The sequence below is a fragment of the Nicotiana sylvestris genome, chromosome 12 (genome assembly GCF_000393655.2).
Source record: "Nicotiana sylvestris chromosome 12, ASM39365v2, whole genome shotgun sequence".
In the NCBI taxonomy this organism is placed as follows: Eukaryota; Viridiplantae; Streptophyta; class Magnoliopsida; order Solanales; family Solanaceae; genus Nicotiana; species Nicotiana sylvestris.
Genome location: NC_091068.1, coordinates 87,018,777 through 87,044,317, shown reverse-complemented (window position 1 = coordinate 87,044,317; position 25,541 = coordinate 87,018,777). Strand labels below are relative to the sequence as shown.

At 36.5% G+C, this 25,541-nt stretch overlaps 1 protein-coding gene and 1 long non-coding RNA gene across 4 annotated transcripts; both read right to left on the bottom strand.

The window, feature by feature from the left end:
- Positions 1–4,205: 4,205 nt before the first annotated feature.
- LOC104211429 (uncharacterized) lies at positions 4,206–6,141 on the bottom strand. Its single transcript, XR_011404334.1, has 2 exons — positions 5,608–6,141; positions 4,206–5,068 (listed from the first exon to the last, which is right to left on the bottom strand). It is a non-coding gene; the product is annotated as an uncharacterized lncRNA (long non-coding RNA).
- A 1,375-nt stretch (positions 6,142–7,516) lies between these two features.
- Positions 7,517–11,850, bottom strand: LOC104211417 (mitochondrial carnitine/acylcarnitine carrier-like protein). 3 transcript variants are annotated; one of them, XM_009760468.2, is made up of 4 exons: positions 11,640–11,850; positions 11,073–11,159; positions 8,385–8,784; positions 7,517–8,114 (listed from the first exon to the last, which is right to left on the bottom strand). In XM_009760468.2, the coding sequence occupies exons 3-4, from the start codon at positions 8,774–8,776 to the stop codon at positions 7,613–7,615; spliced, it is 894 nt and encodes a 297-aa protein (XP_009758770.1). In that variant the 5' UTR covers positions 8,777–8,784; positions 11,073–11,159; positions 11,640–11,850; the 3' UTR covers positions 7,517–7,612. The 3 variants fall into 3 exon arrangements, with proteins under 3 accessions (XP_009758770.1, XP_070021347.1, XP_009758774.1); XM_070165246.1 differs by having other exon boundaries at positions 11,517–11,836; XM_009760472.2 differs by lacking the exon at positions 11,640–11,850 and adding an exon at positions 11,269–11,531.
- Positions 11,851–25,541: the final 13,691 nt, after the last annotated feature.

Genomic DNA, 25,541 nt, shown 5'->3' with positions numbered 1-25,541 from the left:
ATTTCAAATATTATACAACAAATATACAACTGAAAAAATATTTAGAAAAATTAATAAACAACAAGATATATACACAATGTCGACAAAACTTCTACAATGAAGGATTAATAAAAAGTAGGTATCAAGATGAGCATGAAAATAAATTTTTTACTAAAAACAATAAATGAATATTATAATTAGTACAATTATATCTTGTCTAAAAACTGTTGGAGTATGTTTTTAGGAGATTTTTGAACCTTATTCCTTTTTGAAGGTTTGTCAGCAAGAGAAACTTTGACTTTTTTTTGCAGATTTGGGAATCACTTCTTCTTCCACGAAATCGTCATCAAGAGTGGTTTTATGTTTCCTTCTATTTTACTAATTTAGCATATGAGGATCCGTCAGCAGAATCCCGGTCATGCTTGAGTTTTTTCGCGCCTCTACCCTAGCTTAACGAGGCGTATGCGGGGACTTTCTCTATAGTGTTTCATGTCAGGATTTAATCATGTTTTTAGATGAATCCTGTGAGAAAGTACCCAAATCAAATGTAGGAATTTTATCATTAGTAGCTTTTTAGGGCTTTTCGACGAAGTTCCTTTTTTCTTCATGAAAGGGAAGGAATTGTTGATGAACTAAGGATTTCGTAGGGATTTAACGAAGAAAAACGTTAATGGATAGAGAGATGTTCAGAAGCAGGGGAGGGGCGGGCTAAGAAACAGGGGGAGTGGGATATATACGTTAGATATTGTATAGCGTGAAAATTGACTTAATTGATATTTCATTTAATTCCTAAAATGTATATAATTGGTAAATTGTATATGACCGTGTAATTAATTTGAAACTTGAGTAGAAAGGATAAAAAGGTTTCATATAGTGTATAATTTGGTTAAAATCTTTTAATTGAAAGGACAATATGGTGCGCGCTTCGAGCTTATAACTGCATAGATTTTAGCTAAAAATAGTACGCATAAATAAATTGTTGAAATTTTTGAAAAGCGAGAGCTATATTTAAAACAACGAGTCCGGAACCAAAATGTGGTTCTTTTGGACTAAAATAATCGAAATGTGTAGAAAATAAATATGGTGACCAATTTATATAAAGACGCTATAGTTTAACGGCCGTTTACCGAGTTATGTATAAAACCTTTTTGAAAGATGCTATGTATATAAAGTCTTTTTGAAAGGCTCTATATATATTATGTGGGCCTACCGTTAACATCCCTCTTTCTTTGTTCTTGGAATCCACATGGCGCAGGAAAAGCAGATAAATAGGATTTAATGTACCGAAAGAGGAGTAGAGTGCTGGATGGTGCAATGGTTAAAGGCTAGGTATGAAGTTGGTTTTGTCCTTGAGGTCCAAGGTTTGATTTCTTTTACTAGTATCATTATTTTGTTTTCCTATTTATTTTTCAGTTTTCTTTTTTTTTCATTATATAATTTAGGCAAAATACATAGTTTACTCATCGATTTTGCAATGAAATTCTTGTTACACACCTCTCAGTTATGGAAAATCTTTTACACACTCAATCTTTTAGATAAAAAGTGTATCTAAGACACAACACTTTTGTGAAAGTCACGCCCTAATAGGGTTGTGACATGTGTCATTGACCTTAAAAAGGGGAAAAAATATTATAAACTACAATTAAACCCCATCTTCTTCATCTTTTCATTTTTTATCTTAAGAACCATTGTTGCCGCCGCCATGGTTGTTTGTGAGAAAGTTTCCAACACCACCAAAATTCAACCACATTATCTAAATAACTAGCCGAAAAAAATCAAGCGACAAATTGAGTTCAACTACTCAATTGGATTTTCAAGCTTTTTTAATACCCTAACCATGGTAGATTCTAGATTTTTCCCCAAACCTTCAATACTACTGTTAAAATTTTTAAATCTATTATAAATAAATGGTCTTCACAATATTTGGACAATAAACCAACAGACCCGTTCAATTTTTACATCTAAAATAATGTTCTTTCAAAAATTCTACGTGGGGAAGAAGATGAGGGGGAGGGTGGTTTGAGGAAGAAGACATTTTGGAATTTTTTACTGGCTTTACGTGCGTTTTTTGTGTGAAAACACGCGAGTGCTACCTGGTTAGTGTGTCTTAGACATACTTTTGAAAGGTTGAGTGTATAAAAGATTTTTTGTGAAGAGAGGTGTGTAACAGAGATTTCACCGCAAGATTAATGGGTAAACTATGTATTTTGCCTTTAGTTTAGTTTAATTATTTATAATCGTTAGTGCTTCGTACATACCAAACATAGCAGCATTTCCGGGGTATTTCACGTGCCATGGTAGGGAACAAGCCCCTGAAGAGACCCCCGACACCTCCTTCAGATCGAAAAACGTGTCTTGCCACATCCATTGGTCCTGCATATTTCACTGCCACAGCAGCTGAGCCTGCACTTGCCATCACACTCTGGGCTTGCAATCTGCATTCATGCAATTAAACGAGTAAATTGCCAAGTACAAAAATAGATTCCTAGTAGTTCTGATCGTTGATCAAACAGTGGTAACAGCAAGTTGAAAAGTACATGTGCATTCTTTCCATCTACAATGCACACATACACACCATTTCAATGGAAAGGTAAAACATGGCAAACATCTAAAGCTCATCTGTCATACAGTTTGGTCAAGTGAAGAAAACTTTATGAAGGGTAGATCACATACTACATTTTGGTTTAATGCACTAGAAGAGTATACAGGTGGTAATTTACTATGTGATTACCATGTGTAGTAATACATTATTGAAGGCTGCTAATATCGTAAACTCATGTTGTACCGTTCTTGGACACAAAGTCATAATAATTTTATTATTACCTCAAAACTTGAACATAAGTTACTATTGGTTATTGAATCGTCATGTCCTATGTCATAAATTACTGCTATAATTACAAGTAGTAATTAATAAGTTACTGAAACTACTGGTTTTTGAGTCCTAGTAAATCTAAACACTTCAAGACGTAGAGCCTGACTAATTCAATAAACCATAATTTAACGTTTTAAGTTTTAAGTTTTAAGTTTTTAGTTTTTTCCAGGATTAGCTTCTAGGCTTAGATAAAAGGGAGGTTTGGACAAAAACGTCTACAAGTTAGAGTAAATTTGATTTGTTTGTAAATTGAATTTCTTTAACTTGTGAATAGATTCATAATGATTTTTGTATGTAGAAGTATGTAAAATGGAATTGGGTCGTGACAGGGATTACACTGGATTTTTTGTTGTTGTCGTAATAGATATCAGAAGAGCAATAATGTCACATTTCCAAGCCAATTATCTTTTCTTTGTATTCTGTCCAATGTCACATTTCCAAGCCAATTATCTTTTCTTTGTATTCTGTCCAACTAACCTCTGCTTGGCTAATCTGCGAATCAGCCAACTCTTTCTCTAATGAATTTTTTTATAAGAACCAAAGTGGCTATATAGAGATTGAGGAGTTGAGGGAGGCCTTAGCTGACGAGATTGAAACCAACAGCGAAGAAGTTATCAACGCTATTATGCACCATGTGGACACAGACAAGGTCTGTAATATATTGATGTCATAAAACTCATCTGGCCTCTTTCCTTGTATGTTTTGTTTACTTGTGGATGATGCCCTGTTGATTCTAAGGACCTGGGATTGTGAAAAAGAAAATGGTGTCGTGTGTTTTGTGTTCTTACATTTCATTCTCATGCAGGACGGACGGATAAGTTACGATGAATTCTCTACAATGATGAAGACTGGCATAGATTGGAGGAAGGCGTCAAGACAGTATTCACGAGAACGATACAATAGTCTCAGCTTGAAACTAATGAAGGATGGTTCCTTACAAATGAGCAATGAGATTAGATAACTTAAGCCAGAGTATTGACATCTCGAAGAACAGAACTTGCCTTATAGCTTTCTAAATTTTTATATTCTTTCCTGTTAAACTATCATTTTGCCATTTTTTGTTGTATGTGTGATTTCTCCTCTGGGGGTGGATAAGTATCAGGTCCCCAACATTAATCATTTGTTATTTAAGTTGTGATTATGTAGTTCTTTTCGGTTTTTTTATCGACAATTTGAAGAAATATGGTGAAGGATAGAAAGGTGGTTATTTTGTTATTGTATATAGGTTGGCATGTATCATTGTATTTAGTTATGTAGACTAATTTTCTATTTTTTTGTCATGGGGTTGGATATGACAGCCAGTATATTTTGTAACTATAATGTTTGAGGTGATATTAATCCCACAGAGCACAAGTGACCATGAATGAGGTGTTACATTTCCATACATTACTAGCAAATAAAAAGTAATAATTCTTCATCAAATCTTGTTTAATACATTATACATTAATCAAAACTACCTGCATTAAAAACCAAGAAGCAGAGTACATAGAGTGAATTAAAAATAGAGACTACTGTCAGTTGCTTTCTATTGTTTCTTGGTCTCTTGCTTATGTGCATCAGCTTGTCTCTTGCTAATGACTTGATTCAAGGAGCCTGCCTACTGAGTCTGAGTGGGCATCCAACCTAAGTCTGCTGCAATAACATCATCATCATCAGAACCCAATAATTCCTCCATTGAGAAGCACTCGTCGCTGCTTATAACTAAGCATGGCTCAGCATAATAATCTGATGATGTTAACATATCAGTAAAAGTGATAGGTGCCCTCTCTTCAATGTTGTGCACTTGCTTTATTGACCACTTATCAGACACAAATCCAGCATCAATGTTTTCTTCATTAACCATGGCAGTACTACTTCCTTGAGCCATTTGACACATGATGTTCTGCTCATCAATGCAGATAGGCAACTGGGGTTCTGCAGTATTTGATTTTTCTGCTAGCAAACTACCGAGGTACTCGTACACTTTCATATCCACATGATCAATATTGTTCATTATCTCAGCCAATGTTGATGGAACAGTAGCCCTATCATCGCATTCAATATTACTATGGTATTGTTGCAACTGAAAGCCATTATTATCAGGCGAGTAGTATGTAAATTGATTTGAAGTTGTCGAATTAAGGATACCGTGGATCGAATCGCCTACCGTTGTAGCAATATATGTGTTAACTGTATTGCAACAATCGTACAACCAGATTTGCATAGCGAGGGGAAAACCTCGAAGAAGAGCAAAATGGACAGATGGGGTCAACTTATGCCTAACAGATTGAAGTAAATGTATACAAGCATCTATCGACAAAATGACAATAATATATTGCAGACAATTAAATGATAAATTAAAAAATAAATAAAATAATTAAACTACAAAGCAGCTATAAAACACTAACAGTCCTCTTTTTTGAACAAGAAAACTACAAAGTAACCTACATTTAAAATATTGGGGGGGGGGGGGGGGGTTGTCTACTAGACATAATATCTACAATTTGTTTATGGGAAATACAATTACTATTTACAAAGAGAGCCAAAATTCACCAATAAAACAAACTACGTCAAGATACAACTTTATTTCAAATATTATACAACAAATATACAACTGAAAAAATATTTAGAAAAATTAATAAACAACAAGATATATATACAATGTAGACAAAACTTCTACAATGAAGGATTAATAAAAAAGTAGGTATCAAGATGAGCATGAAAATAACTTTTTTACAAAAAAAAATAAATGAATATCATAATTACTACAAGTTTACCTTGTCTAAAGACTGTTGGAGTATGTTTTTAGGAGATTTTTGAACCTTATTCCTTTTTGAAGGTTTGCCGGCAAGAGAAACTTTGACTTTTTTTGCAGATTTGGGAATCACTTCTTCTTCCACGAAATCGTCATCAACGGTGGTTTCTTTGTCCTTCCGTTTTACTGATTTAGCAGATGAGGATCCGTCAGCAGAATCCCTGTCATGCTTGAGTTTTTTCAGCGCCTCTGCCCTAGCTTAACGAGGCGTAAGCGGGGAATTTCTCTTTAGTGTTTCATGTCGGGATTTTATCATTTTTTTGGATGAATCCTGTGAGAAAGTACCCAAATTAAATGTATGAATTTTATCATCAGTAGCTTTTTTTAGGGCTTTTCCACGGAGTTCCTTTTTTCTTTATGAAAGGGAAGGAATTGTTGATGAACTAAGGATTTCGTAGGGATTTACAGAGAAAAATCAGGAATTTTGAGAGAGAAAATGGAAAAACTTTTGAAACAATATGGAAGAAAAACGTTAATGGAGAGAGAGATGTTTAGAAGCGGGGGGGCTAAGAAACGGGGGAAGTGGGATATATACGTTAGATATTGTATAGCGTGAAAAATTGACTTAATTGATATCTCATTTAATTCCTAAAATATATATAATTGGTAAATTGTATATGATCATGTAATTACTTTAAAACTTGAATAGAAAGGATAAAAAAGTTTCATATAGTGTATAATTTGGTAAAAATCCTTTAATTGAAAGCACAATATGGTGCACGCTTTGAGCTTATAACTGCATAGATTTTAGCTAAAAATAGTACGCAGAAATAAGTTGTTGAAATTTTGGAAAGAGCGAGGGCTATATTGAAAACAACGAGTCCGGAACCAAAATGTGGTTCTTTTGGACTAAAATAACCGAAATGTGTAGAAAAAAACATGGTGACCAACTTATATATAGCGTCTTTTAAAAAACGCTATACCTTAATAGCCGTTTGGCCATGTATAAAGCCTTTTTGAAAGGCTCTATATATATTATGTGGGTCCACCGTTAACATCCCTCTTTCTTTGTTCTTGGAATTCACATGGCGCAGGAAAAGCACATAAATAGAATTTAATGTAAAAAAGAGTAGAGTGCTGGGTGGTGTATTGGTTAAATGCTAAGGATGAAGTTGGTTTAGCCCTTGAGGTCCAAGGTTTGATTCCTTCTAACAACATTATTTTGTTTTCCTATTTCTTTTTCATTTTTCATTTTTTTTCATTATTTGATTTAAGTATTCAGACACAAATACTTTAATATTTATCATTACTTTTCAATGTAATTAAAATAATTTAATAATTATTAGAAAATTATGATTTTTGAATTCATGTAAAGTTAAAAAAACAAAAAAAGAGAAGCCTTTTACTATTTCGTTAAAAAATCTACCGACATTTTTAATAGTTGTTATTTTGTATTATATGTAAAAGAAAATTATTTTTTTCTCCTTTTATTTTCAAATTAGACTTATGAGTTTTATTTATAGTTAAAATTTTCATAAGAGAATAATATATATAGTTTAATCTTTTGCTTGAATTTTTTATTTTTGGTATCTTTCTTTTTAATTACAGAACTCTGGAAGGGCTATATTTTATTCTCTATGCGAATAGTGAGTATATTTTCTTAAATTTAATGTGGTGATGCCATTGGAAGCAATCTAGATTAGTCATAGAGCTGTCTTCAGTACATATCAGTAGTATCGCTGTTACTGCTTCCTTTTGTGTCTTTCCTTGAGTCTAGGGTTTATCGAAGCCAACCTCTCTATCTTCACAAGGTAAAAATAAGATATGTGTATACACTACCCTCCCCAGACCTCACTTGTAAGATTTGATTGGGTTTGTTGTTTTTACCCCTGAACAAATGGCACAAGCTTTAAAGCACAATTGCCCAGCTGTAAGTTCAAGTGGAATTACACTATTTCAGCAAAGAAGAGTTAAATTGAAAGAATAACAAATTAACAGTGTCTAAATCCATCCCCATCAACAATGAATTATCCCAAACTAGACCTAACCATCTCATATGCTAAGAAACATGCAGCATTTGCAGGGACGCTACGTCCCATAGCAGGTCCAAATCCCTTGTAAAGTCCTTTGACTCCCTCTGCTGCCAAGATCTTTTTGAACGCATCAAAAAAGCCAGAAAACTTCGGGTTTTTATAATCGTCGACCTGGATTACACTCTTGATGACATCTGTTGGATACACGGAAATCCAGAAGGAACCGCCAGCCAAGCCTCCGGCTACAATAAGAGAACCTCTTCCTAACCCTGAAGTGTCTGTGCCTCCTGCAAAGTACTGCTTTAGTGCTTCGTACATACCAAACATAGCAGCATTTCCAGGTATTTCACGTGCCATGGTGGGGAACAAGCCCTTAAAGAGACCCCCAACACCTCCTTCAGATCGAAGTACGTGTCTTGCCACATCCATTGGTCCTGCATATTTCACTGCCACAGCAGCTGAGCCTGCACTTGCCATTACACTCTGGGCTTGCAATCTGCATTCATGTAATTAAACAAATAAATTGCCAAGTACAGAAATTGATTCCTAGTAGTTTTGATCGTTGATCAAACAGTGGTAACAACAAGTTGAAAAGTACATGTGCATTCTTTCCATCTACAATGCACACATACATACCATTTCAATGGAAAGGTAAAACATGGCAAACATCTAAAGTTCATCTGTCATACAGTTTGGTCAAGTGAAGAGAACTTTATGAAGGGTAGATCACATACTACATTTTGGTTTTAATGCATTAGAAGCGAACCTGCATTTTATAAGTTCAGTTGGGCAAGCAAGAAAAGACACAGCAGTTCCAGCAACAGCCCCGCAAACGATTTGCTGGTTCACAGTAAGAGGCGCTCCAGGTTCAGACCTCAAGAATGCCTCGGTTTGACCTCTCACTGTGAAGAGCACAGCATTAAAGGCTGCAACAGTGGCAAGTGGGGCCCCCATGCCTTTGAACAGCCCCCTAGCACCTTCTGCAGCTACTGTTTGCCGAACAGCATCTACGGCACCCGAGTATTTAGGAAGCTGCCCTGGAAGTGGAGTAGGCTGGCTTTGAAGCTTGACCTTGATGGTATCAAAAGGGTGACCAACAATCAATTGTGCTGCTCCACCTACAGTCCCAGCTGTTAAATCCTTGGCTACGTCACCCATTCTGGTATCTGGAGAAACAGGAACAAAAGGTAAAAGGAAATTCAGTCTAAATGTAATGCTGTTGCATTGACTCTCTTCAATGACAGTAGAAAAAGAACGAATTGGTGGGAAGGCGAGCATTGCAAGAGTTTATTATCAATGTCAAGCTTCAGACTTCTGCTAAAAAATTGGTGGAAAGAAAAACATCTATAATCTTTATAGTCAATAGCCATGAACCTACACAATAAACAACACTAGTTGTCCTTGATGTAATAAAAAGTCTAGCTTAGGTATTTGTGGAGCTATCACAATATGGGATTAAAGAGCACCAGAAAGAATCCAGGCAGCATCATTTCTTCTGAACAAAATCAACAACAACAATAAACCCATTGTAATCCTACAAGTGGGGTCTGAGGAGGGTAGTGCGTACGCAGACCTTACCCTACCTTGTGAAGGTAAAGGTTGTTTCCGATAGACCCTCAACACTTCTTCTGAACAAAATCAATCATAATATTACACCTCCGGACATGAGGGACTCGGATAATTGGAAACTCATATGATATGTCAGATAACAATAAACGAACAGATCAAAAGTCCATATGCTAACTCAACTTCTCTAGATAATTTTGACATCGGTGTCCTAACACAGTCAGCCACTTTAAAACCAAAGTGATCAAGCTGCTTCTGCCTGAAAATTATTTGCATACAATGCGACAAAGTGAAGGATTGAGACAGCAAGTTAGAACTCCAGTCCTATCCCATTACTGTTTTGCTTATTCATAATAAGGATGGACTATAGGCAATAGCTTTTACTTGAAAATGCATCCTTTGGAACTCTAACTGTGAATATAAGGGCTCTCAAAGCAGCTACTTTAGCAAGTAGAGATCCTGTGGCTAAACCGCTGGTAACAAGAAATGAGAAGCACAGGCTAATGAATATAGTCTACTCTTGGGTAATTACAGTTGGGATAGTGTTATCAGACCCTCCAAATCAATTTTCATTTAAAGGAGGAAAAAAGGGTTCCACCCAATCTGGAGTGTTATCAGACACTCCAGAAAACTGATTTAGAAAAGGATTTTTGAAAGCTGTTACAGAAAGACCCTTCGGATATGGGAATCTTGGTCTTTCCCTTTGAGTCCTGTAATCCTATGATTTCCATTGTGCATATCAAGTCCATTAGGCAACAAAGGGAGGGGATATCAATATAGCACACCTATTCCCTAACATTCTAACTTCTTTTTTCTCGTTTAACCAAAACAAATATGTAAATGAATCTCTTCCATCAATTCTTGACTTTTCTCTCCTTGATAAACATATTGAAATGTAAGGAATCAGGATATGTATGAGAAGAGGAGAAAAAAGGAAACGCAATGGTGGTGATAATACTCTACTTTGGATAGCAGCAGAAATTCTGTCAAACTAACTGAACTTGAAGACCTTGCGAGAATTAAATGATTTTTTTTTATTGGCCTGACAGAATTAAATAATTCAATTTTATTTGTTGAAATGTTCTAGCTCAAAACTGACTCTTCAAAAAGATAAGGCAAAGCATTTATCTGAGGAACAAATTAGTTTTTAGGGAGGAAAAAGATTGATGAAGAAGGCACTCAAGAATATTCTTGTGGTTTTGCATGAATTTATCTGAACAATTCTTCTCATGTTCACTCACCAACTTCACAAAAATCCAAGCTGAGAGCTCTTGAGAACATTGCCAGTCCTTCCTTACAAGTTACAACTTATAATAGTCCCACAAGATGAATGACGCTCCATTGACAAAAAGGTGCGACCCCTTTTTGCACACATGAAAGCTAAATCCAGCAATCAAATATAACAGAGCCAAACTACGCTTCCCAAATTAACTATTCTGATATTCACAAATACCTAAGACCTCAAAATTGCTGAAAAATATCCATGGGAAAGTGATTCCATCTAATGAATGTATATAGCCAAACCTCGACAGAGATTCAAAACATATAACCATTGCTTAGAAGAAGACCCAATACCACCAAAACTAAATAGCTACATCAAGAAAAATAAAGCGTAATTACAGAATTTCAATACATACAATAACACATATCAGCTATGCTTTTTCTTTTCCTTTTTTCTTTTAACTAACCATACAATTACCCAACACCCTCCCCATTCCATCAAATACTTCAAAGCCCAAATGTAGTCCTAAGCCACAAGCTATCAACTCGTACAACCATAACATATTTAAAGTAAAATCTTATAAACATTGACACATTGGTTTAGAGAAAGACTAAAATAAGAACAGCAATTCTGATCCATTCCTAAAAGGCAAAGCATAAGCCTTACCTGGCTGGTTCCTTTTACACAAATTGAATATTCAACCAAGCCAACCAAACAGATCCCAGACTTATATTAAGATCTTGGCACTGCAATCTGAAATCAACAGATGAGTAATGTAACAGTCAATTACCCAAACATGTACATCAAATATGACATAAAGAAACAAATCCCAGAAAGCAAAATTGTAAAAAAGTAAAAGTACCAAAAGGGTATCACTGAATGCCAATTTTCAGCACACCAACTTCTAAAGTTAGAGACGTTTTGATCAAATTAAAAGAATAAAAGAGAAGAAACAATGAAAATATCAATAGGGTATCATTCAGATGCCCATTTTCAGCACACCAACTTTTAAAGGTAGAAACTTTTTCTCAAAAGTTATAAGCTTTATGCTAATAAAAAGATTCTTATGGTATCTAGGTGAACTGATTCTTAGTCCACAAACAAGTCTACCTGATAAATATGATGAGTAAAAATCTTGAAGTTAGTTTAGAGCCACATGAAGGAATTCAACAAACGACAATAATGGGATTGGACTGATTTTATTTAAAAATAATGGTGGCCAGTAGATCTTACACTAGTCTCAAGTGAATCCACGTAAGCAAAGTGGAAAGAGCGCAGTTTTTACACACACAGAGACTAGGAAGAAATCAAGAAATGGATAGGGGAGATGAGGACACAAATTTTGAGCCAATTTCAGCCTCTTTCTTTCTTTCTTTCTCCTCTCACCAGAGGCAACAAGATCTTAGAGAGAGTGAAAGATGGAGCAGCTCCTCTATTTTTGGGTGACTACTTCTATATAAAGGGAGCATATTAAATTGTTGGGTCACCACCAACCCCCATTACCTACTAGTGTATACGGATTTTGACAGGTTCCTCCTCCGAAAAAGATTTTATATCTTTCATAGAGTATATTATTTGTACTTCCAAATTAACTTTTTAATAAATTTACGTGATTCGAGTTAAAGCTATTTAGTGGGCATTTGGATATAAGAATTGAAAATTTTCAAAAAAAGAAAAAAAGTGAATTTCTTTTTTCAAGTGAAATTTATACTGTTGTCTTTGGACATGAATATAATTTTGGATTGTTTTTTAAGTTTTGTGAGTGATATGAGTGAAAATTTTGAAAAATAAATTTTTGGAGTTTTTAAAATTTTTGAAAAATTTTAAAATTCATCTTCAAGTGAAAATTAAAATTTTTATAGCCACTGATTTCGAAAAAAAGTAAAAGAATTCGAGAAAAAGTGAATAAATTTTTATGTCCAAACGACTCTTAATTCAGATAAATCGTACCCAACCCTTTACATCTGCTCAACATATTTGTGGGGTAATAAGTAGTAAATTTGTATACTAAATATTGGTAAATTGGTGACTATAATAATTAAACTACTATCACATATTAAAATTTATTAATAGTACCCAAAAAGAATTATAGTGTGTATATAACTTATTTCATTTAAAATCGTTTGTCCATTGAAGGAAAATGAAGGTAGAGAAACGGGAAAAACGAATAAATGTTCATCTATTGTTACGAAGCACTATGTTATAACACGTCATTATTTAGAGAATCAATAAGATTTTAAAACCATATATATCAAATCACCATTTAATCAAGTCATGTAATTTTATATATTAAATGAAAAAATAATATAATTCTTTATCAAAATAGGTAAAACGATGTATAATAGAATAAGTAAAAATTATTTTATACTTTCTTTAAAGTATTTTCTGCATGTAAATGGGTTTGGTGGAATGATTTTAAATGATTTTTTCAGAAGCCTCGATCACTTTCTTTAAGGATTGTGCTTTACAAGAGTCTATTATTTGTTCATCTCACCAAACTTTTTTTTTTGTTTTGATTGATATATATATATATATATATATATATATATATATATATATATATATATATATATATATATACGCTCATGTGTGTGCGCGCGCATGTATAAACAATCACCTAAGGTGTTATTAGAATTACAGTATCAGATGGAGCAGGAGCACCGTTGCTCCTGAATCGCATAGAGTTACCACCTAAGTTACTATTTCGCACATTAGTTTGTCTTTCAAAAGAAGTTCCTAAAATATTTTCTCAAACATGAGTAATAGCAAACATCGGAGGAATTACTAAAATTGAAGTATTCCCAAAGAGCTTGTTCCTTGTACCTTCCTTAGCAAGTGCTTCAGCCACTTTATTCTGTTTTCTAAAGATGTGTCTTATTACCGGATTTTTCAATTGCTGCGTCATATGCCTGTTAGGTGTTTGCCATAATTTTCTTAGCATATTTGATTTTTCTATTTGTTGAAGGAAAGGGCAATATAATTACCTTAATTGGGTTTTCCTTTTTTGTAGAAGGAAATTATAATTCTCTTATACTTGGCTAGTCCTTTTTCTTGTAGGAAAAGGTTTGGAGTTCTATAAATTGAAGATCCGTCTTTCTCATTCAGTAGAATCCACAATGTAGTCATAGGAGCTTGAGAGTAGTGTTTAGGGGGAGAACTTTACGAGACAAGTGTTAGTGTGTCACTTGTGTTTGCCTTTTCGTGAGGTTGTTCTCCCGATATTTTGTACTCTATTTTTATAGTGGATTGCCCATCTCCGCCGTGGACGTAGGTCAGTTGACCGAACCACGTTAAATGTTTGTGTCTCTTTTGGTATATTTCTCTTTTGTTGTTTGATTTATCATCGTTGAAGGTTTGCTTTGCTAGCTTCTGCATGACACTTGCTTTTTACGGTCCTAACAAGTGGTTCCGAGCGAGGTTCAAGACAGGTTCATCTTGGCGGGTTCAGTTCTAGCCGCAACATATTTGACGATAATCATGATTTTTGTCTGAGAAATTTGACCGGTGTGCTACGCACGTTGAGACAAACTTCTTGGTGGAGATTTGGAGATGCGACTTGTTGAAAGCTATGTGAAGAAGGTGGATCAAGTTTATTTTGTCAGAAAATTCCGGCCAAGGGGGAGAATTGTTAGGTGTTTGCCATAATTTTGTTACTATATTTGATTTTCCTATTTATTGAAGGAAAGGGCAATATAATTACCTTAATTAGGTTTTCCTTTTTGTAGAAGGAAATTATAATTCTTCTATACGTGGCTAGTCCTTTTTCTTGTAGGAAAAAGTTTGGAGTTCTATAAATTGAAGATCTGTCTTTCTCATTCAGTAGCATCCACAATGTAGCCATAGGGGCTTGAGAGTAGTGTTTAGGGGAGAACTTTACGGGACAAGTGTTAGTGTGTCACTTGTGTTTGCCTTTTCGTGAGGTTGTTCTCTCGATATTTTGTACTCTATTTTTATAGTGGATTGCCCATCTCCGCCGTGGACGTAGGTCAGTTGACCAAACCACGTTAAATGTTTGTGTCTCTTTTGGTATATTTCTCTTTTGTTGTCTGATTTATCGTCGTTGAAGGTTTGCTTTGCTAGCTTCCGCATGACACTTGCTTTTTACGGTCCTAACAATGCCTACATTCATAAATAATAGGTTCATAATATTAGGAATAATCCATAACATGTTAATTACCTCGGTTGAGTCAGTTGCAATTTCTAGTGGGGTGAGAATCTGGTCAATAGTTATCTCTAAACTGCATAAATGTTGTTAGTTCTGATAGATTATTGGAAACATGTAGAACTCCTCACATGAAATCAATAATCCAAACTCTTTGACTATTCATAATAGGTAAAAGGGTCAAAATTGGTTACTTGTGTCACTCGTTACACTTTTCGGCCATTCTCGTCCCTGCCGTTAATGAAGTTTGAAGAAATACCCCTAACCATAACGTTTTGACACTGTGGCAGCTGACCAACATCAATTTTATCCATGTCAACTGCCATGTCAGCACAAGTCATTGGAACCCGTCGTCACTCATCGGAGCCGGTCACTGGCATCTGCGTTTTGATGAACTCTCAACCACCAAATTGCTTATTTTTTACATGTATTAGTGCACCATTATTTGACTTGTTGAACTATAATCCCCTTGTTTTTTTTTGCTGCCCAAAATTTTGACAGAGCTCTCCCAAATCTTCACTAACTGACTTGAGAATTTAACGACGACCCCTCAACAATCATCAAAACAAAACCCCATTACTCAATTAAACCAAACAACAACCAGATCAAAAAGCTCATTAATGTTTTCAAACTTCACCAAAAAACCCTCCAATGGAGTTTTTAGCTCCTTCTCTAACGCTTTAAGTAATCAAGTAGTTCACAATTAGGATTTTTAGCTATGAAATGCTGCCAGCTCTTTAAAATTTTAGATCCAACCTCTTCTTCTTTATAGATCGGCATCTTCAAATTGACAAAACCCAAAAGCTCAATCGGCCTTCAATGGCGTTTTCAAACTTCGACGGTGTTTAAAATCACATTTTAGATTTAAAAGTACAACATCTATACTAATATATAGTATATTTCTGTATATAATATCCCAAGCCCAATCCATCACCTTAGAATCCATTTGCTACAGTCACATCCTCCTATTAAAAATACAAATTTTTACCATTAAAAGACCATAAAGATCAAAACTTAGCTTATATTTTTGGAAAAAAACAAAAGATTTTAACTTTGTTGGATATAAAAAAGCAGAATATATAACAAAAGTTCAATTTTGGACTCACCAACTGTGAGAAAACAAGCTCCAAAATCATGAGAAGGAACACAACAAAGACATGGTCAGAACCTAAGTTTCGATTCCAAATAGTTATTATCGGAAAAAAATTGGGCAGCTGCCATGTCGGGTTCCATACAACACCAAATTATTATATTACTTCTATGCAACCAAGGTTATGAAAAAGAGAATTATGGTACAAGCTATTATTATTTTCTATTAATTTCTATTTTTTTTTTTGTTTCTTTAGTTAAGCACTTGCGGCCTTAATAGTAAATTGATTCTTTGTTTGGTGTTTCTAAATGATCATAGAGTGCTAGGAGCAGTGGTTTTTGGATGGAGATAATGACTATTGGTAAAGTTGAAAGGCGAGGGAGTGCGAGGGAGAAGGAGATGATAATATTTTAATAAGAAAATGGGTGGGTTAATTAATGACTTGGCAGCTAACATGGTAGGTGACATGGATAAAATTGATATGGTCAGCTGCCACAGAGTCAAAACGTTAGGGTTAGGGGTATTTTTTCAAGCTTCATTAACGGCAAGGACGAGAATGGCCGAAAAGTATAACGGGTGACATAAGTAACCAATAAACAATAGTAGAGGGGCAATTTTTACCCTTTTCCCTTCATAATAACACCACCAGTACCTCCCACACCCGGGTTTCTGAGTGATGAACCATCAGTATTGAGCTTGTAGAACCCCTTGTTAGGAGGATCATTGTCACGATTCGGAATCTCATCTTCGGGACTGTGATAACGTCTAATTACTTACTAGGCAAGCCAACATTAGTTAAATTACTTAACCAATTTTAACAATTTGAATCAAAACGTTAACAATAATAATCTTAATAGTCTAAAATAGAATGATATAATACTAGATAACGTAGTCGAAACATAACCCAGAATCTGAAGTCACGAATACATGAACATCAAGAGTGCTACAAATAAAGTTTAACAAAATATGATTGTTTTGAAGCTAGATAAACAGTAATGATAGAATGGAAGGGGACTTCAGGGCTGCGGACGCGATGCAGCTATACCTCAAGTCTCCACAAGTAGCTGAATCCGAGCAGTCTCACTACGCGTCACTAGGATCAACTCCATTATCTAGACAAGAAGTACAGAAGTGTAGTATGAGTACAACCGACCTCATGTATCATGTAAGTGCCGAGCCTAACTTCGACGAAATAGTGACGAGACTATGGAAGGTCACTCACAAATAACATGTGTGAAATAATAATAATAATAATAATAATAATAATAATAATAATAATAATAATAACAATAGTAGGAGAAAAAGGGAATAAAATTATAAACTCATTAAACGGACCCGAAAACCAACTACTAGCGAGCTTAGAATAACAAAACCTCAAATCTCATATTACAATACCGAAATGACTCTACAGTCCCAAACTAGTACAATACCACATATCAAATCTATTGTAGCGTACAACCCGATCCCATCATATCATCATCTGTTCATATCATAATCCGGCAACTCGATCCCCAAACAATTTCAAACCATTAACTCAAATAACTCAACAACAATACTTGCAAAGTATCAACATAGAAGGGTGAAATGTACTAACAATAAAGAACCACATAATAAATGGAGAAAGTCCAACATCTCGAATCTCAAACAATATGAAACAGGTAAAACATGTCACAACTAAAATATGCAATTAAAGCAAATTGAAACAACTAGCAAATAATCAGAAATCGCATGGGAAATGAACAAATCAAGGCAATTAGCAGTTAAGTAACAAGTAATAAATATTACATAGATGTCAAGTAAAAATGTGTAACAATTAAAGAATATAACACGAAATAACATGGAGCAAAAGAAAATATGGAAGTAAATACTCCAACCCCGCATGCTTCCCCATGATGGCGCATATACACTCGCCACCTCGCATATGTGCTGCTTCCCCACATAATACACACAATAAATAATTCAACAAGTCATAATCCCCTCAAGTCAAGGTTAGACACCATACTTACCTCACTCCGCAACAAAATTAATGCTCAACTGCATCTTTTCCTTTACTCCAAACCAATCAAATCTATCCAAATATAGTTTAAACAATTTAAAATAGGCTTTAGAAACTACACACGAGTGAAAAGATTCAATCTTTAATGATTTTGAAAAAAGTCAATAAAAGTCAACCCCAGGCATGATTGGTCAAAACCCGAGATTCGGATCAAAACTCAATTACCCATTCGCCTTCGAGCCCAGTTATGTGATAAGTTTAGAAATCTGACCTCAATTTTAGGTCTAAATCTCAATTTCTCAAAATCCTAATTTTTACCTAAATCCCTAATTTCTACCGCCAAAAAGCTTGGATTAAAAGTTAAAATCAATAGGTGTTTATGGAAATGTAATAAAAATAAGTTAAAATTTACTAACCAATGAAGTGGGTGTGAAAAATCTCTTCAATATCGTCGCTAGGCCGAGCTCAAATTGAAAATGGTAAAAGGTAAAGAAAATTTCAACTTTGGAATGTTTTAATCACAAGACATCAGGTATTCTTCGCGTTCGCGAATCACCTGACACGATCGCGAAGCACAGCAGCCAAAAGGCCTTCACGAACGCGAAGAGTAATGGACAGAACACCCCTACCCCTACCCCCACCCCAGATCCCCACAAGCTTCGCGTCCGCGAATAGCAGGTCGCGTTCGTGAAAGGTAAATCCCTCTCCACTTCGCATTCGCGTAGAAGAAATTCCACCCCAGCCCAACTTTACCTTCGTGATCGCGAAGCACATAGCACCAGACATCAGATAAAGCAGAAAACCAGCAACTCTTAAGTACAAAAATGGTCTGTAACCTATCTGAAACTCACCCCAGCCCCTCGGGCTCCAAACAAACATGCACACAAGTGTAACAACATCATACACCCCAACTTAGTAGTTGGTTGAAATTCTTATTCTTGATTCTATTCCATGTTATGTTCTAGTCTATGGAATTGAACTGGAAAGTGTTTCCAGTAATGTTATTAGTATAGGAGAGTTTAATGTGATACCAGAAGATGGTGTTATTTGGCATTCAAAGAACATTTAAGGGATTGATTCAGAGTTGTTGCTATAGTAGGATTATGAAGATGGAACACATTTAGGTATTTTCTAGTAGGGAGTATTTGAGGATGGAGCATCTAGAGAAACGTTTTCATTTTATTGGAAATTTTTAGGCTCCATATCCAGTTGAAGTTCCTAGAAGTATGTGGTTTGCTATGATGAGTATTATCAAACTGGTTAGCGGAGAGGAAATGATAGCATGAATTGGTGGAGAACCTTCCAGTGCTAGTGAGATCCTAAATCAGTCTGCCTTGATTAGAGTTAATGGCAGGAATGAAGTTGTTGTGAAAAATATTAATAGTATTTTGTGACAGAGTAAAGGAGAGAGCTTCCAAATTTCAAGTACCATCATTATACATATCACTAACTTTAAGATTCTCATAAGTGATGTAACAACCCAATCGGTTATTTTACTTTCTAGATCCCCTTTCCCCTATTTAATACTTTTCATATGTGCTTTTATTATTTTATGACCCGCGGGAATGATTGGCTTGGTTTCGGAAGGGTTCAGACTAAATTCGGAATGCTTAATAGTGGCGTACGATGGCCAAGTTTGAATTGAGTTAAAATTTTGAGTAAACACCCTCGAAATTGGGGTTCGACTGTTCCAATAGATTTGTATGATGATTCTGGATATTCAAATCCAGTTTCAAGTGGACCGGGAGCGTTTCGGCACTTATTGTGGAAAGTTGACATTTTGAAGGTTTTAGAATTTTTTAAGTTTGATATGAAGTGGACTTTGGTGTTATCGATTTCTATTTGGAATTTCAAGCATTGGAATAGGTTTGTATTGTGATTTGTGACTTGTATGTAAAATTTGGTATCATTCCAGAATGTTTAAACGTGATTCAGACGCGTTCAGTTAAGTTTGAATATTTGAAAGTTAAGAGAAAGTTTTAGCCATTGATTTGTAGTATTGATATTATTCGTGGTGTTTTGAGACTTTGGATAAGTTTGGATAAGGCATTGGAACTTGTTGGTATGATTGGGCGAGGTGTCGAGGGCCTTAGGGGTATTTTGGGATGCTTTCGGACAGAGTTTGGATGATTTCCTGGTGCTGGTACTGGTTTCTAGTGTTATTCATCGCGAACGTGAAGGGATGCACGTGTTCACGAAGAAGGATTTGAGCTAGAGGTCTTTTTTCATCACGTTCGCGATAGGCCAGTCGCATTCGCGAAGGTTTGAGCACTGGTGCTCCGCGTTGGCGATGGCCTTGTCGCGTTTGCGTAAGAGAAGCTGGGCCTGGGAGTTATGGTCTTCGCGTTCGCAAAGAACAGGACGCATTCGCGATGGCCATGCCTGGTAAGGTATATGGTCTCGCAATCGCGTAGAAGGTTTTGGACTGCAGCTGAGTTTCTTTCTTGGAGTCGATTTTGGGGCGATTTTGGAGAGCTATTTCATCCACCTCTTAGGGGTAAGTGTTTCTAAATCACTTTTGATTATATTTCATGACCATATATGAATTTTAACATGAAAATTAGTAGAAATTGGGGAATTTTGGAAGAAAACCTAAAATTTGTAATTTTGGATTTTGACCATGAAATTAGACGTGGAATTAGGAATAAATTATATATTTGAGTTCGTGGTGCTATGAGTAATGTTTATCTTAAAAAAACTTCAAAATTCGGACACGTGGGATAGGGGAGGGGGGGGAGGGGTGACTTTTAAGAACTTTTTGATTTAGGTTAGGTAATTACTCTAGCAGTTAAATTATGAAATTTTGGGCATATATTGATCAGTTTATGCAACCTTTAGCTAGTTTCGGATTGATCGGCATGGATTTGTAGCAATTAGTGAGGTTGAAGAGCCGAGTAGTGAACTTGGAAGCAAGGTAAATCTCTTGCCTAACCTTGTAAGAGGGAATTATTCTCATAGGTGTTTAAGTTATTATTTGTTAATAATTGTGGGTGCTATGTGCGCACGAAGTGATAAGAGTCCGTATATAGCTAAAAGCATATTTATGTCCGGCTAGACTTGGGAATTTATCATGCAATATTTGTACTATTTGAACTCAATTTGTTAGTTTAGTTACTTAGATTTATGCTTGAAATTTGATTAGGTATTATGTTGGGCCGAGCTTCATTACCTTGAGTTTTGGCAAAATACCTGATTGTTGGTGAAAGTTATGCTTTCTTTGAGTGTCATCCTTGTGTTGTAGTTGTTCAAACCATAGTTCAAAGAGTTTCCCTATTCCTATGGATCGAGTCGAACACATCGGCAGTATATTTTAGATGTATCTATGGTTTGCGTTGGTCGACTCTCGATAGTGTACACGATTATTCTGGATTGGGCCGTCAGACCTCGACATAGCTTATGTGTAATATCGTTAGGAGTCAGAATCTTCGTGATATTTTCTTCATGACTTGAGATTTGATAATTACTTGATAGCTTTTATTTGTTGAGATGACATGTGATATTTTGGGATTTTAAATTGATATTATGTTTAAGGATCACGTTATTTACTGTTTCTTATTCCACTATCACTATTGTATTTCATGACTATTTATAATTCTTGTACTTTATTTGTTGACCACTAGTATGTGTCGATATCGACCCCTCGTTACTACTTCTTCAAGGTTAGAATAGATACTTACTAGGTATGCATTGCTTTACGCACTGGACTAATTGTGCAAGTTCTAAGGCTGGTATATTTGGTGGCCATTTGGGCACGCATCCCCGTTATCTGGAGACCTAGTGGTGAGCTGCTTCCCATGCTCCGCTCTGCAGCACCCGATATTTCCTCCTTGTTGTATTTACTATTTCTGTCTATTTATTTCAGACAGTAGTTATAGGGTTTTGTACATTCTACTAGATTGCTAGTGCACTTGTGACACCGGGTTTGGGAATTTCTAGTAGATGTTTGTGATTTTGCCTAACATTATTACTATTTTATTTTTTTTGTCTCATTTATGCATTATATCACCATGATATTTTATATTTACTTTCTTTATTAAGTAAAAATTCATGATTTCAAAAGCAATAAAATGAGTAATTAATTTGATAGTTCACTGTTGGCTTGCCTAATGGCAATGTTGGGCGCTATCATGACTATAGTGGATTTGGGTCGTCACAGCTTGATATCAGAGCATTAGATCCACATAAGTCTCACAAGTTATGAGCAGGCCTAGTAGAGTCTTGTGGAACGGTGCGGAGACGTCCGTACTTATCTTCGTGAGGCTACACGGTGTTAGGAAACTTTTCTTTCTTCATCTCCTATCGTGCAGTTGATGTTAAGCTAAGAATCTTTCTCTTATTCTCTCACAGATGGTGAGAATGCATGCTACAGCTGTATCTGATGGCAAAAAGGTTGCTCTCCCAGTTGTTAGAGGCAGAGGCAGAGGCCGGGGGAGGGCCATAACTCCTGCTAGAGGGCGAGGGCATCCTAGAGTTGCTCCTATTGTGCCACTAGTGGATCCAGTGGAGGATCTTGTTATTGAGGAGCACGATGAGGCGCTTGTAGCTAAGCCGGCCCTAGAAGATTTTATGACTACACTGGGATTTCAAGAGATCATGGGCCATATGCTGTGGTTCATGAATTCTATGACTCAGGGTGGGCTATTCACCGCAGACCCGACCACATCTCAGGTGGGAAGGGGAGCACAAACCCTTACCACTCAAGATCCAGGGCACGCTACTGCCATTTATTAGACTTTAAGTGCACTACATGTAGGGGGGTGCAACTAGTTACGGCGGTTATACCATAGCCTTGACTAGCTGCGACCGTTGAGTAGTAGAAATGACTAGACAGATGGACTAGGCTATATCATCATGTCTTTGGCAGTGAGCGGCATGAGTACCCACAGAACTTCATTGATTGCATGTTGCATAATATGGGAGTATTGGAGTCCAACATGGTGGACTTCACCACATTTTAGTTGGAGGGCAAGGTCCGTAGATGGTGGCAGTCTTATCTTTGTAGCAGGCTAGCAGGTTCACCTCTCATGACTTGGGACCAGTTCACACATCTCTTTTTGGAGAGGTATATTCCACCCTCTTAGAGGGAAGAGTTACGGGGTCAATTCGAGCGACTCTAGCAGGGTTAGATGTTTGTGATCGATTATGAGGCGAGATTCTCTGAGTTGTCTCACCACACACTTATGATACTCCCACAGATGTCAAGAGAGTGTGGAGGTTCATCGCAGGCTCGCATTATGGTATCCATGTTACTATGGCCCGAGAGGTTGAGATGGGGACTTCATATGAGCAGGTTGTGGGATAGCTTGGAGGATCGAGGGTATCAGCCACTAGGGCCAAGAGCATGCACCGAGGGACAAGCGGTGTCGATATTCTGGTGGATTCAGTGGCCCCTTGTCTGGGGGCATATGTCAGTTCATGAGGGGCCAGTCTAGCAGGTCCACACATTCAGCACCACCACCTAGCTAGAGGTAGAGGGCAGGCGAGTAGGAAAATATAAAGGTTTTTGAAAGTGAAATGTTATGTAAACCTGTGGTATCGGGCCCGTGTTATGGTTCCGGATCCCGGTACATGTTTAATATGATTTATATGTGTTGACAGTAAAGTTTGGTAAGAAACGGAAACCATTCGACGTGATTCGGATCTTAAATGTAAATTTTGATGTTTAAAGAAGTTTTGAGAAATCCAGCCAAACCAGATGTAGCAGCCTCATATGTTCTGATCACAGGTATTATTTCTATCTGCAGTAAAGATGCTTCAGTACTATTTGATATAAGTTCTAATGTATCTTCTCTATTTGCTCCGTATTTGGATGTCTTTTGTAAGTCCTTGGGTGTTCTTTTATATGTGTTCACGCTAGTGGGTGATTCTGTTATTGTGGATTGGGTTTACTGATATTGTCTAGTGACTTCCTATGGTTATGAGACCATATCAGATCTTCTATTACTTGATAGGACCAACTTTGAGGTTATTCGGGGCATGGACTAGTTATCTCCTGTTAACCATGCCATTCTTGATTTCTATGCCAAGATCGATACCTTAGCAATGCTAGAGTTGCCTAGATTGGAGTGGAGGGGCTCATCTATCAGTAAGTCTAGTCGGGTTATCTCTTTCTTGAAGGCTCAACATATCTATCTAGCTTATGTTAGGGATACTACTATAAAGGCTACCATGATTGATTTAGTGGCTGTGGTGCGGGAGTTCTTCGATGTATTTCCTTCTGATCTACCAGGTATGCCACCAGATTGTGATATTGATTTGGCACCAAGCACCTAGCCTATCTCTATTCCACCATACCATATAGTTCCGAAGGAGTTGAAAGAGTTGAAGGAACAACTTGAGGAATTTCTCAAGACGGGTTTCATCAGGTCGAATGCGTCTCCTTGGGGTGCACCAGCATTATTTGTGAAGAAGAAGGATGGGAGTATGCAGATGTACGTGATTATCACCATTTGAACAAAGCCACTATCAAGAATAAGTACTCGTTGCTACATATTGATGATTTGTTTTATCAATTACAGGGTGCTAGGGTGTTCTCTAAGATTGACCTGGGCTCTAAGTATCATCATCTAAGGATTTGTGCTTTGGATTTTTTGAAAACCGCTTTCCGGACTAGATATTGTCACTATAAGTTTCTAGTGAAGTCCTTCAGCTTGACTAATGCCTCAGAGGTGTTTATGGATTTGATGAATTGGGTGTTCAGGCCATATCTTGACTAATTTTTCATTGTCTTCATTGATGACATATTGATCTACTCCCGCAGCATGGAGAAGCATGAGCAGCATTTAAGGATTGTGATTCAGACCTTGCAGGAATAAAAGCTATATGCTAAGTTCTCCAAGTGCGAGTTTTGATTAGATTCTGTGGCATTCTTAGGGCATATTGTATCAGAGTTGGCCTCATCCTACCAAAGCGATCGAGATTAGGAGTTTCTTGGGGTTAGCAAGTTATTATCATCAATTTGTAGAGAGTTTCTCGTCTATTATATCTCCTTTGACTAGATTGACCCAGAAGGGTGCTCTGTTCAGATGGTTCGATGATTGGAAGATGAGAGTTTAAAAGCTCAAGACCGCATTGACTATAGCACCAGTGTTAGTGTTGCCCTCCGATTCGAGGTTGTATACTATGTATTTTTTATGCTTCATATGTTGGCTTGGGTTATGTGTTGATGTAGGAGGGGCGCGTTATTGTATGTACTTCACGTCAGCTGAAGTCCCATGAGAAGAATTACTCTATTAATGATTTGGAGTTGGATGGATAGTTTATGACCTCAAGATCTAGAGTCATTATCTTTATAGGGTGTCGTGTGATATTTACACCGATCACTATAGTTTTTAGCAATTATTTAAGTAGAGGGACCTTAATCTGAGACAACGCGGGTGTCTTGAGCTACCGAAGGATTATGATATTACTATCCTCTATCATTCGGACAAGGTGAATGTGGTTCGGATGCCTTGAGCAGAAAGGCCGAGAGTATGGGTAGCTTGGTATTCATTTTAGCAGAGGAGAGGCCATTGGCTTTGGACATTCAGTCCTTAGCTAACAGACTTTTGAGGTTGGATATTTTGGAGCCCAATCGAGTTCTTGCATGTGTTGTGTCTCAGTCTTCTTTATTTAAGTGGATCAAGGCTCATTAGTACGATGATCTGCACTTGCTGGTTCTTTTGGAAACGGTGCTACGGGGTGGTGCCAAAGAGGTTACCATCGATGATGATGGTGTTTTGCGACTCCAAGTCGCCTATGTGTTCCTACTGTTGATATCCTGAGGGGAGAGATTCTAGAGAAGGCCTGCAATTCATGGTCTTCTATTCATCTAGGTGCTATAAAGATGTATCGTGACCTGAGAAAACATTACTGGTGGCAGCATTGAAGAAGGACATAGTTGAGTAT